Genomic DNA, 14,201 nt, shown 5'->3' with positions numbered 1-14,201 from the left:
GACACGGCCAATCCACTGCTGGATGAAGGCCTGCCCGACCAGGCCCGTGTCGGTCGTGTTGGGGTCGCCTCGCCGCTGGAGTTCGCGAGCCGAGGTTCGACTCCCCGGCCAAGGCCAAAAATCGTGGGGGGTGTGGGGGGGGGGTGTCACTCACGCGAGTCACGGTGACGTCGCTCAATCTGACCGTCGCATATCGGACCGACGAACCGCCCGCGACTGCGTTGACGGGCATCATGGACAGATGTTCACTTCGTCGATCCATACCCTTTGGTTCTTTCGGTAAAGTCACGTGGGTAGAAGATTAATAGATGGCGACGTTTCGATCGCAACACAAGCGACCGTCATCAGGTGAGAAACAATCACAGCAGGGACCTCTTCTGCTGCTGTGTGTCTCACCTGATGACGGTTGCTTGTGTTGCGATCGAAAGGTCGTGATCTATTTATTTTCTACCTACGTGACTTTACCGAAAGAACCGACGAGTATGGATTCCTGCAGTCACGAAAGCTTCAAAATCAAGATCGTCGATATGTTTCACTAATCCGACTATTCCCCGTGCGAGACCGATGTTCCCGTGCTGGAGCGTATTTGTCTTTGTAACTTTTAAAAATTATATTCCGGTGATGTGTAAAATATGTACCGACGAGTATGAATTAAAGAGTTGTAGGTATTGAAACGTTAATCGTGATATGTATAATTGTGTTTGACGGCCTTCACAGCTGCTCCCAAACGGCACTTGCCCCAACAGTCTATGCGGGGCATCTGCGCATATATTGTTTATATTTGTCGTGTGCATTATTTATTATGCACATACATGAATACGGACACGTGATACATTATTGAACGCGCTATTGTGTATAGAGTTGTTTAACGTGGACCACGTCTCTACGCATGGACCGCAAGGTTATTCGCGTGTGTATATATATGTGAAGCGCTTGTGTAGAAAATGTATGTAATATAACAATGTAATAATATAGTGTGTACTTCTGCATAGTGAATACGCGTACGTGTGTGTACGCGGGATGGGGAGCGGTGGTGTAGTGGTCAGCGCGCTGCGCAACGAACACGGCGACCCGAGTTCGATTCCCGCTCACGACCAATCACCAACGGCGGATGATTGAGCCAGAGCCCACCCCTAGGTGGACTCAGCCTTAAACATGAGTACCTGGGTGCGCGTGTAAACATCAGCACTGGGGAGACAAAGGCGGACGGTCGCGGTGTTTGTCACCCACTGCCTTCCCGTGCCGGCGTTTATTGAACCTCGCCAACAGCGCTCGCCCCAAACAGTCCGAGTCGTTGTCTTTGTACACGCACAACCCGATTTTTATCTCAATCCACCGCTGGATGAAGGCCTCGCGGGGGTGGTTGACCATACTTCACCACGCGGGGCAGTGCGGATTGACAGAGAGGAGAGGTTGATGTTTTGGCCGCGGGTCGTGAATCTGGTTCCGAGCGCAGAGCGCTAACCACTGCGCCACCGCTCCACCCCAGTACGCCTGCGTGTTTTACAGGGTGCTTCAAAAAAATGTTAACACTTATATGAGACTATCGTTTTTTTATGGAAACAGAACGGATAATATGCTGTGGTATGATAACAAATGTCATGTTAATAGCTTCAACAAGTCAAAAAGTCTCCACTTGTGAACGCGTCGCTGGAAACTTCTCCAGGTGATCTCCAGACCCAAACGCTGCACATTTCTTGGTGGTGTTGTTACAAATTCCCAGAAGTGTCAACATTTGTTTTAAAGCCCCCTGTATATTCAGCACCCACGCAATACACTCGTACAAATTCCATAGTTGTAATTGATGTACACGAACATTAGTGAGATTTTAACGATAATCGTTTAATAGCTGCGATTGATAACGGAATACTGTACGTAACTTTTAAAAACACATACCTACACATGCGTATGGATATACGCTCGTTGCTGATTTACGCTACGTTCTTACAGCTTCTGTCGCACCGTACGGCGCGGAGAGGTGGGGCAGCGGTGGTGAGCGCGCTGCGCTAAGAATCCTGACCCCCTTCGAGCGGGTTCGAGTCCGGACCAGGGCTAGCGAACATCGTCATACCCCCTCAACCGCTACACTTCCGCTGATGATGCCCAGGACGTGTCTAACCAATCCTTGACAAGAGCGCAACGTGCAGTTTCATAGACAAACGTCCAGTATGTGACGATGTCGGCTCGTTCGCCATTGTTAGCATATAAGGCGACGCAGCAATAACTCGGCGCTGTCGACTTTCCCGAATGTATCGCACCCCCCCCTCCTACCCCCCTCCTACCCCCCCCCCTTCCCACCCCCCCTCCTACCCCCCTCCTACCCCCCCTCCTACCCCCCCTCCTACCCCCCCTCCTACTCCTCGTTCTGCCGAGCGATGTTAATCTGAACCGCCCCATTCAGGGGAGTTGTGTGTGGAGGGGAGTGCCTGCGTCGTGGTCAGCGCGCTACGAACCGACGACGATTATCTAAAACCGGTCCTGGGCCTTCACTAGGTCGACCCAGCCTCAAATGCGTAACCCCGGTGCAGAGTGTAAATATCGCCACGAGGGAGACAAAGGCGCCCGGTCGTGGTTGATGGCCACCAACTCACCCACTCGTGTGCCGTGCCGGCCTTCATTAGATTATCGCTAACAGCACTTGCCCCTGCAGTCTGTTAATGCTATACGGGGGATCTTTGTCGTTGTGTCGTGGTTAGCGCGTTGCGCTATTAACTCGGCGACCCGAGCTTTCGATTCCAGCTCACGACCAAAATAAATAAAATTGACGAATATTTAAACAGGGGGGGGGGGGGGGCTCGGCTCCCCTAGGTCGACTCAGATTGAAATGAGTACAGGACCGCGTGCGGTGTGACAAACATCAGCACCAGGGGAAGACAAAGGCGGCCGGGAGGGGTGCTGGCCACCCACCCTCTGTGTGCTTTGGCGGACTTCATTAAGTGCTCACTCGCAGCACTTACCCCAACAGCTTATCGAAGGCTATAGGGGGGATCTTTGTCTCTGGAAATTAAGTTTACTCGCCGTTGTGCACACAATAGCAAATGCCCATCATCACCACCACCACCATCATCATCACCACCACCACCATCATCATCATCATCAATACACTGCTGGATGAATTCCTCCCTAACCCGCCGCCGTCGCCACGATGCGATTCCGAGCGACGTTTCATCGGCGAGGCTCCTCTGAACACAGTTCAGTTTTTGGCCTACAACACGTTCCTCCTTGCCGTGCTCAGCGCACTCGATGACTATGAGCGCCACGTCGGCGTGATACAACCTCGACACATTCCTCAATAAACGCTGCGTGGCCTTGAACGAAAGAAAAAAAATATGCAATCGGTAACGTTTCGGCCCACGAGCCTCTATTCTTTAAAAAGGCACACAGCAGGTGGTTTAAAAAGCGCGTGCACACGTAAACACCATCACTATGCAATACCACACCACACTGCACGGTACATAAATACGCACGTATGCGTAAAAACTATGTCATATATACGATGTCATATATATATAGCCTGTGCATTGCGAAGACAAAAGACCCCCCCCCCCACTCTCCCCGTATAGCCTTGAACAGATCTATGGAGCATTTGCGGTCTGCACCGATGAGAGACGCCACTGCACACGGAGGAACGAGTGGCCAGCACCACGCACTGCCGCCTTTGTCTCTCCCCCAGTGGCGATATGTTTTTGCTTTGTGTGCACAGCGCACGAGGTACTCATTCGAGTAGGCGCGCGTGCAATATGTAGGCCGTTGCACGTGTCCCTGAATTGTGTTATCTTTCATATTCATCGTTATTGGTTTCAGCCTACCCTTGCCGGCTTCTTCTTCTGTATGATAGAACAACGTGAGGACGACGTTCTTCTAACGCGAGATGTAGCGAGGAGTTTGGGGGGTGAGGAAGACATTCATCCAGCAGTGCGTTGATCACGGCTACTGCCAATGCTGCTGCTGATGATGATGTATTTGGCGCTAAAGGAAACGTAAAAACATTACTCACCCGGCACACCACATCCAGTATACCAAAACAGCTTTCGTCGTGTTCCGTGGCTATTCGATCCATTCCAGAACTAGCGATCCCGGGACACGAGAAAATGCGAAAATAAGCCACGGGTGTAGCCAATAAAGACACGCAAAACACATCACCCGCTTCGCCTGAACAGACCTTTGGGGGCAAGTGCTGTTCGCGAACACCTATTAAGGTCGGCACGGCACACGAGAGGGACGTGGCAGGCCGCCTTTGTCGCCAATAAAAAGACACGCACACACGCGTAAAGCGAATACATATACATATCTATATCTATAGACACGTATTAATTAGCGTGTACACATACGCGTGTGGAACGTGCATATATATGTGTGTAGTAATAATGTACACGTGTGTGCAATGTACTCGTATGATGTGGAATACACCCCGCGTCGCCTGTAACAGACTGTTGGGGCAAGTGCTGTTAGCGAGTAGCAGGGCGGCACGGCACGCGAGGGGGTGGGTGGCCAGCACCACGCCCGGCCGCCTTTGTCTCCCTGGTGGCGATGTTCACTACACACCGCACCAGATACGCTACCGCTCTCCTTGCGGAAGAGCAGCACCGTCTCCACACGTGTGCAAGCTCACACACATGTAGGTGCAATGCCCTCTTACACATACGATGAGGGTACGCTGCACGTGTTTGTCACGCACACATGAATTAGAGTATCAACAGCAATGTACATACACGCGGGTGATACCATTAACATCATTAGCAGCAGCAGCAGCAGCCAGGGTCATTCCACTGCTGGATGATGGCTTGCACAGTCCCGTCGCCCACGTGACTGTAACGATCCAACCCAAGAGACCGCCACTCGAGGCCGATTTCATCGCTCCATCTCCGCACCGGGAGGACGGCGGCGACACGAATAGCGATGAACATTGCAGACGTTTGTGGATGGGGGCGCCACGGTGGCTTGGAGATGTTAAGTACCTCGCCTGGTAGGCAGGCGGTCGTGGGTTCGATCCCGACCCTGACGCCTGCTGCTGTATATTTGGAGTTTGCGTCTCTGTCAGTGGTCGTGTGGATTTTTCTCCGGGTCCTCCGGGTTTTTCCCTGCACATTGTAGAATCAAGGTGCGTTTAGATAATTTGGCTGCCATAAATTTCGACGTGATGATGATGATGACGTTGAGTCACTTCACCGAGCTACCATTTGTGGCCGGCTCGCTTCTGATAAAAAGAGCTCTATAGGTCAGTGCGGGTCTTACACGCAATAGTAAAAACAAATAGTTTATAGTTTAAAATAAAATAATCATTCTTGATTTTAGTAAAATCCCCAAGCTCTCCCAACGTCGATGCCTAGTTAAAAATAAAAACACGTTGAGATACAATGACAAATCATTTACGAAGACGCCGTTAAATGTCCGAGTAATGTATATACACACACACATCCTATATGGGTTACACGCACTTGCCGGCAATGTACATATATACAACAGTATACGTGGTATATATTACAACAGGGTTATTAAAAGCGGTTTCTTATTGTGTACATCGCCGCGAAAGAAAAAACCCCGATGATAGATAACAGTTTTATGCCGCAGATATCGAAATATCTCGAGCAAACAACTATCATCACACGTGGATGTTGATTGTTTTGTTAACCGAGCAAACGCAAGCGAGGACACAAAGCGCGACACTTGCCACAGTCGAGGCTGTCGCTGGTTTTGCCGGGGAGCGGTGGCACTGTGGTTAGCGCGCCCAAGGCCAACATCGGCGTCGATTACCTGAACCGGGCCCATGACTACCCCCCCCTAGGTCGACTCAGCCTTAAATTAGTTCCTGAGACGAAGGCGGCCGGGCGTGGTGCTGGCCACCCACCCCCTCGTGAACTTTGTCTATGGTTTAGCAAGCTATTCTGTACCGGAGTTTGCCGTCAATGTGCCAGTCTCCCGAAAGGGGCAGATGGAACAACCACGGTGCAAGATTCGATAAGGAGCGAATATATGATCACAACTGTTTTTACACCCGTGAATCGGTTAGCGGTTACCCGACTTTCAGAACCGAGGCTGTAAAACGGTAACCGGTTCACCGTTTAACAACCCTATCAACTAGCGCGCACATAGTGTGCGCAAATAATATGTACACACAAATACTATATATTGGCACTATGTATACAGTATTTGTATGTAGTGTCTGCGCATAGTATGTTCGCATTTTATAATATTTTTTACCAAACATGTCACAAATTATCTTCATTCAATGTCTTATATATCGCGATACGAATATATTTTCCAATCGACCACATTCATAAAAAGCTCCCCCGGATCGCACTGTTGGATACGTACGGTGCGAAATAAGTTCAACAAGTGTTTGTAGCCTTAAGAATAAAAAAATAGATGACGCTTCGGGCCACGACCCCTCTTCACAGCACATTTCCAGAAGCCGACTTTAAAATCCCACACACATACACATAGTAGTTGTTGTTCGTGCACCACTGCCAACGCGACACCACCAGCATCGCCAGATGATTGTCATATTTGAAAAGCGGTGTGCAGTAATATAGGAACATATTTTTTAAAGATGTCGCACCCTAACAACTTTAAATCGGTGGTACTGGCAAGCCGACTCAGCCGCAAATGGGTACCTAGAGCAATGTGTAAAACATTGCCAAGAGGGAGACAAAGGCGGCCGGGCGTGGTGCTGGCCACCCACCCCCTATGAATGGCGTTCCGGCCTTCAAAGGTTATCGCTAACAGCACTTGCCCCAACAGTCTGTTAAGACTATACGGGGGATCTTTGTCTTTGCCACACACTCAATGCAGACGGCGTGCGTGTAACTTGCGTACGTAAAGCCAATGTACACGTGTGTGCGTGTGATGGTTGTACACGTGTGTGCGTGTGATGGTTGTACACATGTGTGATGTCTGTACACGTGTGTGCGTGTGGTGTATGTCATCAGACTGCATCGTGCTGTACTTACAAATGTTCGCCGGTACGATTGGGAACGCTACCCCGAGAATAATTTTCGCCACTCGCCATCCACTCGATGGACAACTTTTTAAAAAAATTATGAACCAGCCATTTCTAGCAAACGGTGTCATATATGTCTATATGTACGTATATACATCCGTTTCCTTATGATTCAGAGGAGTATATGGTATAATAATAATGATAGAATATTGTTAGTGATAGGGGTAGCTTATACTCTGTAGTCGTGGTTAGTGCCTTAGGCCGACACTGCCGACTTCTTAACTCGCCAGCCGAACGAGCGGCGTTCCAGGAACATACCGAGTGAGAAATGACTCCCTGATTCTATTAAATGTGCACGTGCGCAGAACGTACCGACGACAACAACGCTGATGAAACACGTGTAACCATCACGCACGCGTGTGTGATATCGTACAGCTGTGTGTAAGATGCGCGTGTGGTTGTTCATAGAGCGTGGACAATGTTACAGCCTTGGGAGACTGTAGAGCGAGTAGCACACATGATGAAAGCCGGCAATGTACACCACGCCCGACCGCCTTTGTCTCCCCAATGCTGATGTTTACACACCGGGTATCATCCTTCATCCAGCAGCTGATTGACCATAGCACACAGGAAGACGATGCACACTGCTCTTACACACGGATGTGTCACAGACTGCAGATTACATGCTATTAATCACGTGTTAGTAGATACACATGTTATACACATGTTGCACGTGAAAAAATACAGTGCGGATACTGCACTGACTTCCAACTGAATTTTTTTTTTATAAAAAGTGCGTATTAATGTGCGGGGCTTAACGTCCATACATCACCACTTTCGTTTCCACGCGTACCAACATTCTCAGTGCGCGCACGAATTAAACCGGTGCACACGCTGCACGCACCTGATGATTGCGTTATCGCGTTCCGCGACGCCGGCTGCCACCCCGCGTGTTACTCCTGCCGCTGTGTTAACCACGACGATATGGTAGCAGTGATAATGTCGCTCGCACCGCATGCTTCACTCACTCACACCAGACGTTAAATATTCGCCGAGGTCATTCGCAAGAGTTGGTCAATCGTGGTCCAAAGTTTCGCCAAATTCGAAAAGTCACAACGCAAACGACGCAATTGTTATGCTATGCATATATGTACAAGGGGGTAATGATTATGTCCGCGTGTGTAATGTACAGCTATGTGTAATATACACGTACGTGTGTGTGTGTGTGTAATGTAGCGTGTACAAAGACAAAGCTTCACCCAGTATAGCCTTAGCAAATCACAGGGGCAAGTGCAGTTCGCGAGCACCCTCCTCATCCCGGCAGCAACAGTCGCCACCTTCTGACAGACGGGTCACTCCTGGTCGCCCCGAGTTCGCACCCTGGCGACACCGCTTAGAGACGCACACACAGATCGTGATCGCAGAGCCGCTCTCAAACGCGAGACACGTTAGAACTCGTACGGAGGTAATTGGCAATTCAGCGGAGAGTGCGTGCTAACGCCATACGACGTATCGGAGTTTGAGAATACCTCGTAATTTGTTCTATGGTATTTACAAACTGCACACATTCGGCGTCGTGCTTCTCAGACCCCAGCACCCGCGACGCGCCACGCTCCGGCCATGCGCGTTTACCCATCTGTTCCACATTCAGACTCAACTTAGAGTCCTTCCACCGCTGCACGCGCCCGATGCTTGTTCAACACGTCCCACGTGACGCGCTAAGCAATTCGAATGAAGTGTTGAGATCTCAGTGCGCGTGCGTGTGTCCGCGTGTCCCGTGTGTGTGTGGGTACACGTGGCACACGTGTGTGTGCGTGTGTGTACACGTGTCACACGTGTGTGTGTGGGTACACGTGTCACACGTGTGTGTGCGTGTGTGTACACGTGTCACACGTGTGTGTATGCGTGTATGTACACGTGTCACACGTGTGTATGCGTGTATGTACACGTGTCACACGTGTGTGTGCGTGTGTGTACACGTGTCACACGTGTGTGTATGCGTGTATGTACACGTGTCACACGTGTGTGCGCGTGTGTGTACACGTGTCACACGTGTGTGCGCGTGTGTGTACACGTGTCACACGTGTGTGCGCGTGTGTGTACACGTGTCACACGTGTGTGCGCGTGTGTGTACACGTGTTCCACGCGTGATGCGGACAGCGTTTATTGTGTAGCGCGTCAGGCGGGACGTGTGTTTAACAATCATTGGGCGCGTGCAGCGTGGAGAGAATTATAATATTTGAATTCGATCGGTAAAGACGGCAAGCGGTAGGTCCGGGGGGTTCTGGAGTTCGGGAAAGTCGTGCATTCACGTGCCACTCAACACGCGTGGACACTACATCATGTGTGCGGGAAGCGAAATGTGATTTTTTTTGGGTTAACCCGTCCACTCAAAATTGTACTTGTTGGTGTTAAAGTCAACAGCATTCAAATGTCATTCTACTCGCTTCATGTTGACGACCGGGTGCTCAGGATCTGCTTCCCTGCGTCGATGCCTCTATTCTGTGACTGTGTGTGTACTGAGTGGTACTCACCTACTCACCTACTCACACACCAACTCACTCGCTCACCTACTCACTCACTCACCTTGCCTTCTTGCCCGTGTCTATGCCTCTAGTCTGTGACTGTGTGTGTACTAAGTGGTGCTCACCTACTCACCTACTCACGCACCAACTCACTCACTCACGCACCAACTCACTCGCTCACCTACTCACTCACTCACCTCGCCTTCTTGCCCGTGTCTATGCCTCTAGTCTGTGACTGTATATATTGACTGTCACAACGCATTATTAGACTCCGTCGAGCAAACCGGTGAATATTGAGCGATCGTCTTCAAACTCGCATTGCCTTCAGATGAAGAGGGGAATGAATACAATACGGAGGTGCGATATTGAGAATATCAACCTTGAATATTGAGTGGTTTCCTTTTGCACGTAAGTGCATTGCACTATGCAGTATATACATACACACACAGCAATCACACGTAACATGACTACTATTACTATATATATTTTAAGTTTAACCAGGTAAGGTCCCACTGAACTATCATCGGCCTTTCTCAGAAGCCACCTGGCCACAAATGATAGCCCAACGAAGTGGCTTATCACGTGGACATTTATAGCAGACAAATACTCTAAAGTTGTATTTATAAATGTGGAGTAAAAACCCGGAGGACCCGAGAAAAATTCACGCGACCACGGGGAGAGAGACACACACCGCAAACTCCACATATACAGCAGCAGGCGTCAGGGTCGGGATCGAACCCACGACCTCCTGTAGACCAGGCGAGGTAGTCAACATCTCCTAGCCACCGCGACGCACACCACCACGCACGCGGTTTGCATGTCAGCTACATGCAACGCGCTTGACACGCGTGTGTCATGTATGTGAAATGCGTGTGCGGTCTCCACGAAAATATATTATGCAAGCAACATTATTCATGTTGACGATTCATTCTGGATGTTGTGGCTTTGGCCACGCAACAGTGGGTGGTGGAGGGGCTTGAAGACACATATGTGGTCAGACCATTACGGGGCTTTAACTCGCACAACTATTGTGAATAGAAAAAACACAGTGAAAGAAAGCATACATACACACACATGTATACACGTGTGTGTGTGTGATGTACGAAACATACGCATGTGATTTACGTGTTGTAAGATAACAACTATATTGTACACAGTATACACAATGAACACTTCGCACACAGTGCACGCTACACTGAATAAACGTGATGTATAACAATGCGTTATTGTACACATAGACAAAGATCCCTTCCTGCAGTCTTAGACTGTTGGGGCGAGCGCTGTTAGCGAGTAACAGCATGCCTCTATGTAGGCCGGCACGGCACGCGAGGGGGTGGTGTGGCCAGCACCACGACCCGGCCGCCTTTGTCTCTCCACGCACACTGACACACAGATACACATATCCGTCATTTGCCGCGAAGTAACGGTGGCTTCAACGCAGCGGTTGTACCAGACTAGGTGCGCTTCGAGATGCACAACGGATATGCATTCGCACACCGCAACAGATATATATACACACACATGCATTCAGACACACGTACACACACAATACACGTAGATACACAGACAATGTCATGAAGTTACAAATATTATAAACACATTCACATTGACAGCCCTACACATTGACACAGACTGACACACAGACACACACTGACAACTACTCACATTGACATAAATATACATTGATACGGTTAGAAACACTGACACACCACTACACAGGCTGACGCACAACTACACATACTGACACACAAGTACACACTCTGACACACAACCACACACTCTGACACACAATTGCACACTCTGACACACACGTACACAATAACACACATATACACCGATACAGCTACAGTCACGCACGCACAGCTACTGCACCGCACACCGACACGCCAACAAACACCCGTCGAACTTAATTTACCATCTCAGACACCAGCAGCAGCAGCAGCAGCAGCAGCCGCTGTACTAATATGAAAAGTAAAATAACCGCGAGACTTGAAAATACAGCTGGTTTCATTCAGTTCTCGAAGAATCTCCCAGCGTCGGCAGCATGTGGTGCGAAACGTCGGACATCACGCGCGGCACAACACATGAGAAGAAAGAGAGACGGGGCTCCACAGTAGGTGCGCGCACGACTTCGTTAGTCCAGTCGTCGGCAACCACAACAACAATAACAAGAAGTTTATCTTTAAAAAGTTTCTCTCAAATTCAGTTAAAATTAAAATAATAATCAATATTTGAAGATCCGCAATGCAACGTGGTGAATAGGAGGTGAATTCATGGTGAATACGTGGTGAATTCATGGTGAATTCATGGTAAATACGAAGTGAATACGTGAATTCATGGTGAATAGGAGATAAATACGAAGTGAATTCATGGTGAATACGTGGTGAATACGTGGTGAATTCATGGTGAATACGAGGTGAATTAATGGTGAATTCATGGTGAATACAAGGTGAATACGTGGTGATTACGAAGTGAATACTAAATTAATTCATGGTGAATACGTAGTGAATACGTGGGGAATCCATCGTGATTACGAGGTGAATACGAAGTGAATTCATGGTGAATCCGTGGTGAATAGGAGGTGAATACGTGGCGAATTCATGGTGAATTCATGGTGACTACGAGATGAATTCGAGGTGAATTCGTGGTGAATACGAGACACCGTGGGCCCTTCGCGCATAACGTCACGAAGCAGACCAAGTTGAAAGGTCCACACCACACCGCGTGGAGCAACAACGACTACAACGACGACTGCAACGACTCCGACGACTGCAACGACTCCGACGACTGCGACGACTCCGACTAAGACGTTACGAATCTCACGCACGTGGCGATGGTGGCGGCGGTGGCGTCACGGAGTTCGGTAGCTGGGAAAGGGACGCACGCGAGTAGTTGGGTTGTTTGTTTGTTGTTGTTGTTGTTTGTTTGTTCGTTACCTTCGGGGAAGACGGAGCGCATCTTGAGGTAGCTGGTGGTGAGGCGGATGATGGACGCCTTGTCGAGCTGCGAGGTGATCGCGGACGGGAGAGGCAGCAGTTTGGCGAGCTCATAAAACTCCCCGTTTTCCTTCTCCCGCCGAGTCCTGGCGGCGTTCTTTGTCTTATCCTTCATCGCGACGGCGGCGACGACGACGACGATCTATCTTGTCGGTAAACAAGTCGCGTTGTTGTTGTTGTTGATGTCCTTGTTGTCGTTGTTGTTGTCCTTGTGGTGCCCAGTCACTCTGCGCGCGTCAAAGAAGTTTTGCTTAAGTCATGTCTCGCTATTGGAGCGCGCACGCACGCGCGCACGCACGCACGTGTTGTTGTTGTTGTTGATTGTTTGTTATTGTGAACCCGGTTGTTGCTCTCGGCTCGCTCCTTGTTGTCGTGGCCGCGAGATCGCCGTCGAGCGGTGGCAGCGAGGAAATCGTCGGCGTGGAACGGGCCGAGGTGGACTCACGTCTCACCGCTCGCGCCCATCCAGCAGTCACGGCTGCACAGGAGCATCGGCTGACAGCTCGTCGCAGCGGACGATCATTGGACAATCACAACGGCGACTGCCCTCCTCCTCCTCCTGCTCAGTTGCCCGTAACTGTAAAGATCTTCTGCTGTGCAGGACGAGAAAGCGACCAGCCACCAACACCGAGGCGCTCGTGGATGAACGAGAGGAGAGAGAACGACGCCGACTCTGCGCGCGACTTGTAGCTAACGCGGCTCTCTCCGGGTCCAACAAACTTATCGAGAGATTTCGAACTCGGGCCGACAGCCGCCCGCGCTGGACTTGTGTCGTTGTTGTTGGCCTCTGCAAGTCGTCACTCGCTGCCTTCGCTAGTGGATGCCGCGGCGGTTGGCGATGTGCAACGGCGACTTCTCCGAGACTCGAGGCGGCGTCGAAACGAACGCAGGCATCTTCTCGATGGCAAAAGAACAAATTCAGCTCGGGCTCCCTCCTCCCCCTCTCGCTCTCTCTTTCTCTCTCTCGTCCTTCCCGAGTGTAAGGACGCGAGAAAGGCACACACAGGGGCACGCACACGGCACGGCACAGACACACACACACACGCGCGCACGCACAGATGTACGTACGGCTATCTTCTGTTACCCCGCGAGCCGCTTGCAAGCCTAACGTGCCTGCCGCATGGCTATGGAGCGTGTCAGTGTGTTGTCTGCGTGTGTGCGTGTATATATATCTGCAATATAACTGGTACTATATATACGCGATACTACAGTGAAGTGTTTGCGGACTCACAACATAATTAAACACGCAGACTCGTGTGTGTAAATATAAATGTACAAGCTCAAGATCATATATCCGATGCTTTCTTGATTGCAGTGTCCTAGGTGTTAGTGCGTGTGTCAGTACAGAGAGCAATACGCGCGGAGTGACTGAGTGTGATTGTCTGTGTGTGTGTGCGTGCAAGAGGAGCCGTCTCTCTCTCTCTGTCTGTCTCTCTGTGTGGTGGGGTGGATTGAACAGGCCGAGGGATGGATGCTGGGGTTTGGGGGAGGGAGAGGAGAAGGGAGGGAGGAGAGGGCGCAGTTTCGCTTTGAAAGAAAAGTGTACGGCACGTCACCGTATCATTAACATAACCGCCGCCTCCTCCCCATCATCGCATGGACGAGAAAGGAAGAGATTTCAGGGGCGCAACGTGATGAACAAATGATGCCACCTCTTCCACGCTCGCACTCGTATCTCCACATGAAACAACACGATAGGAAAGTATATACACAAACACATTTATTTTAGACATCCCATCG

At 50.1% G+C, this 14,201-nt stretch overlaps 1 protein-coding gene across 1 annotated transcript in view; it reads right to left on the bottom strand.

The window, feature by feature from the left end:
* Positions 1-12,576, bottom strand: part of LOC144947781 (single-minded homolog 2-like) — a 65,920-nt gene extending 53,344 nt beyond the window's left edge. The window contains exon 1 of the mRNA XM_078877136.1: positions 12,402-12,576. Coding sequence (XP_078733262.1) covers positions 12,402-12,576 — 175 coding nt within the window. The remainder of the gene's footprint in view (positions 1-12,401) is intronic.
* Positions 12,577-14,201: the final 1,625 nt, after the last annotated feature.

Source organism: Lampetra fluviatilis, chromosome 47, assembly GCF_964198595.1.
Source record: "Lampetra fluviatilis chromosome 47, kcLamFluv1.1, whole genome shotgun sequence".
Classification (NCBI taxonomy): domain Eukaryota; kingdom Metazoa; phylum Chordata; class Hyperoartia; order Petromyzontiformes; family Petromyzontidae; genus Lampetra; species Lampetra fluviatilis.
Note: the sequence above shows the minus strand (reverse complement) of the source record. Positions and strands in the feature narration are given on the sequence as shown.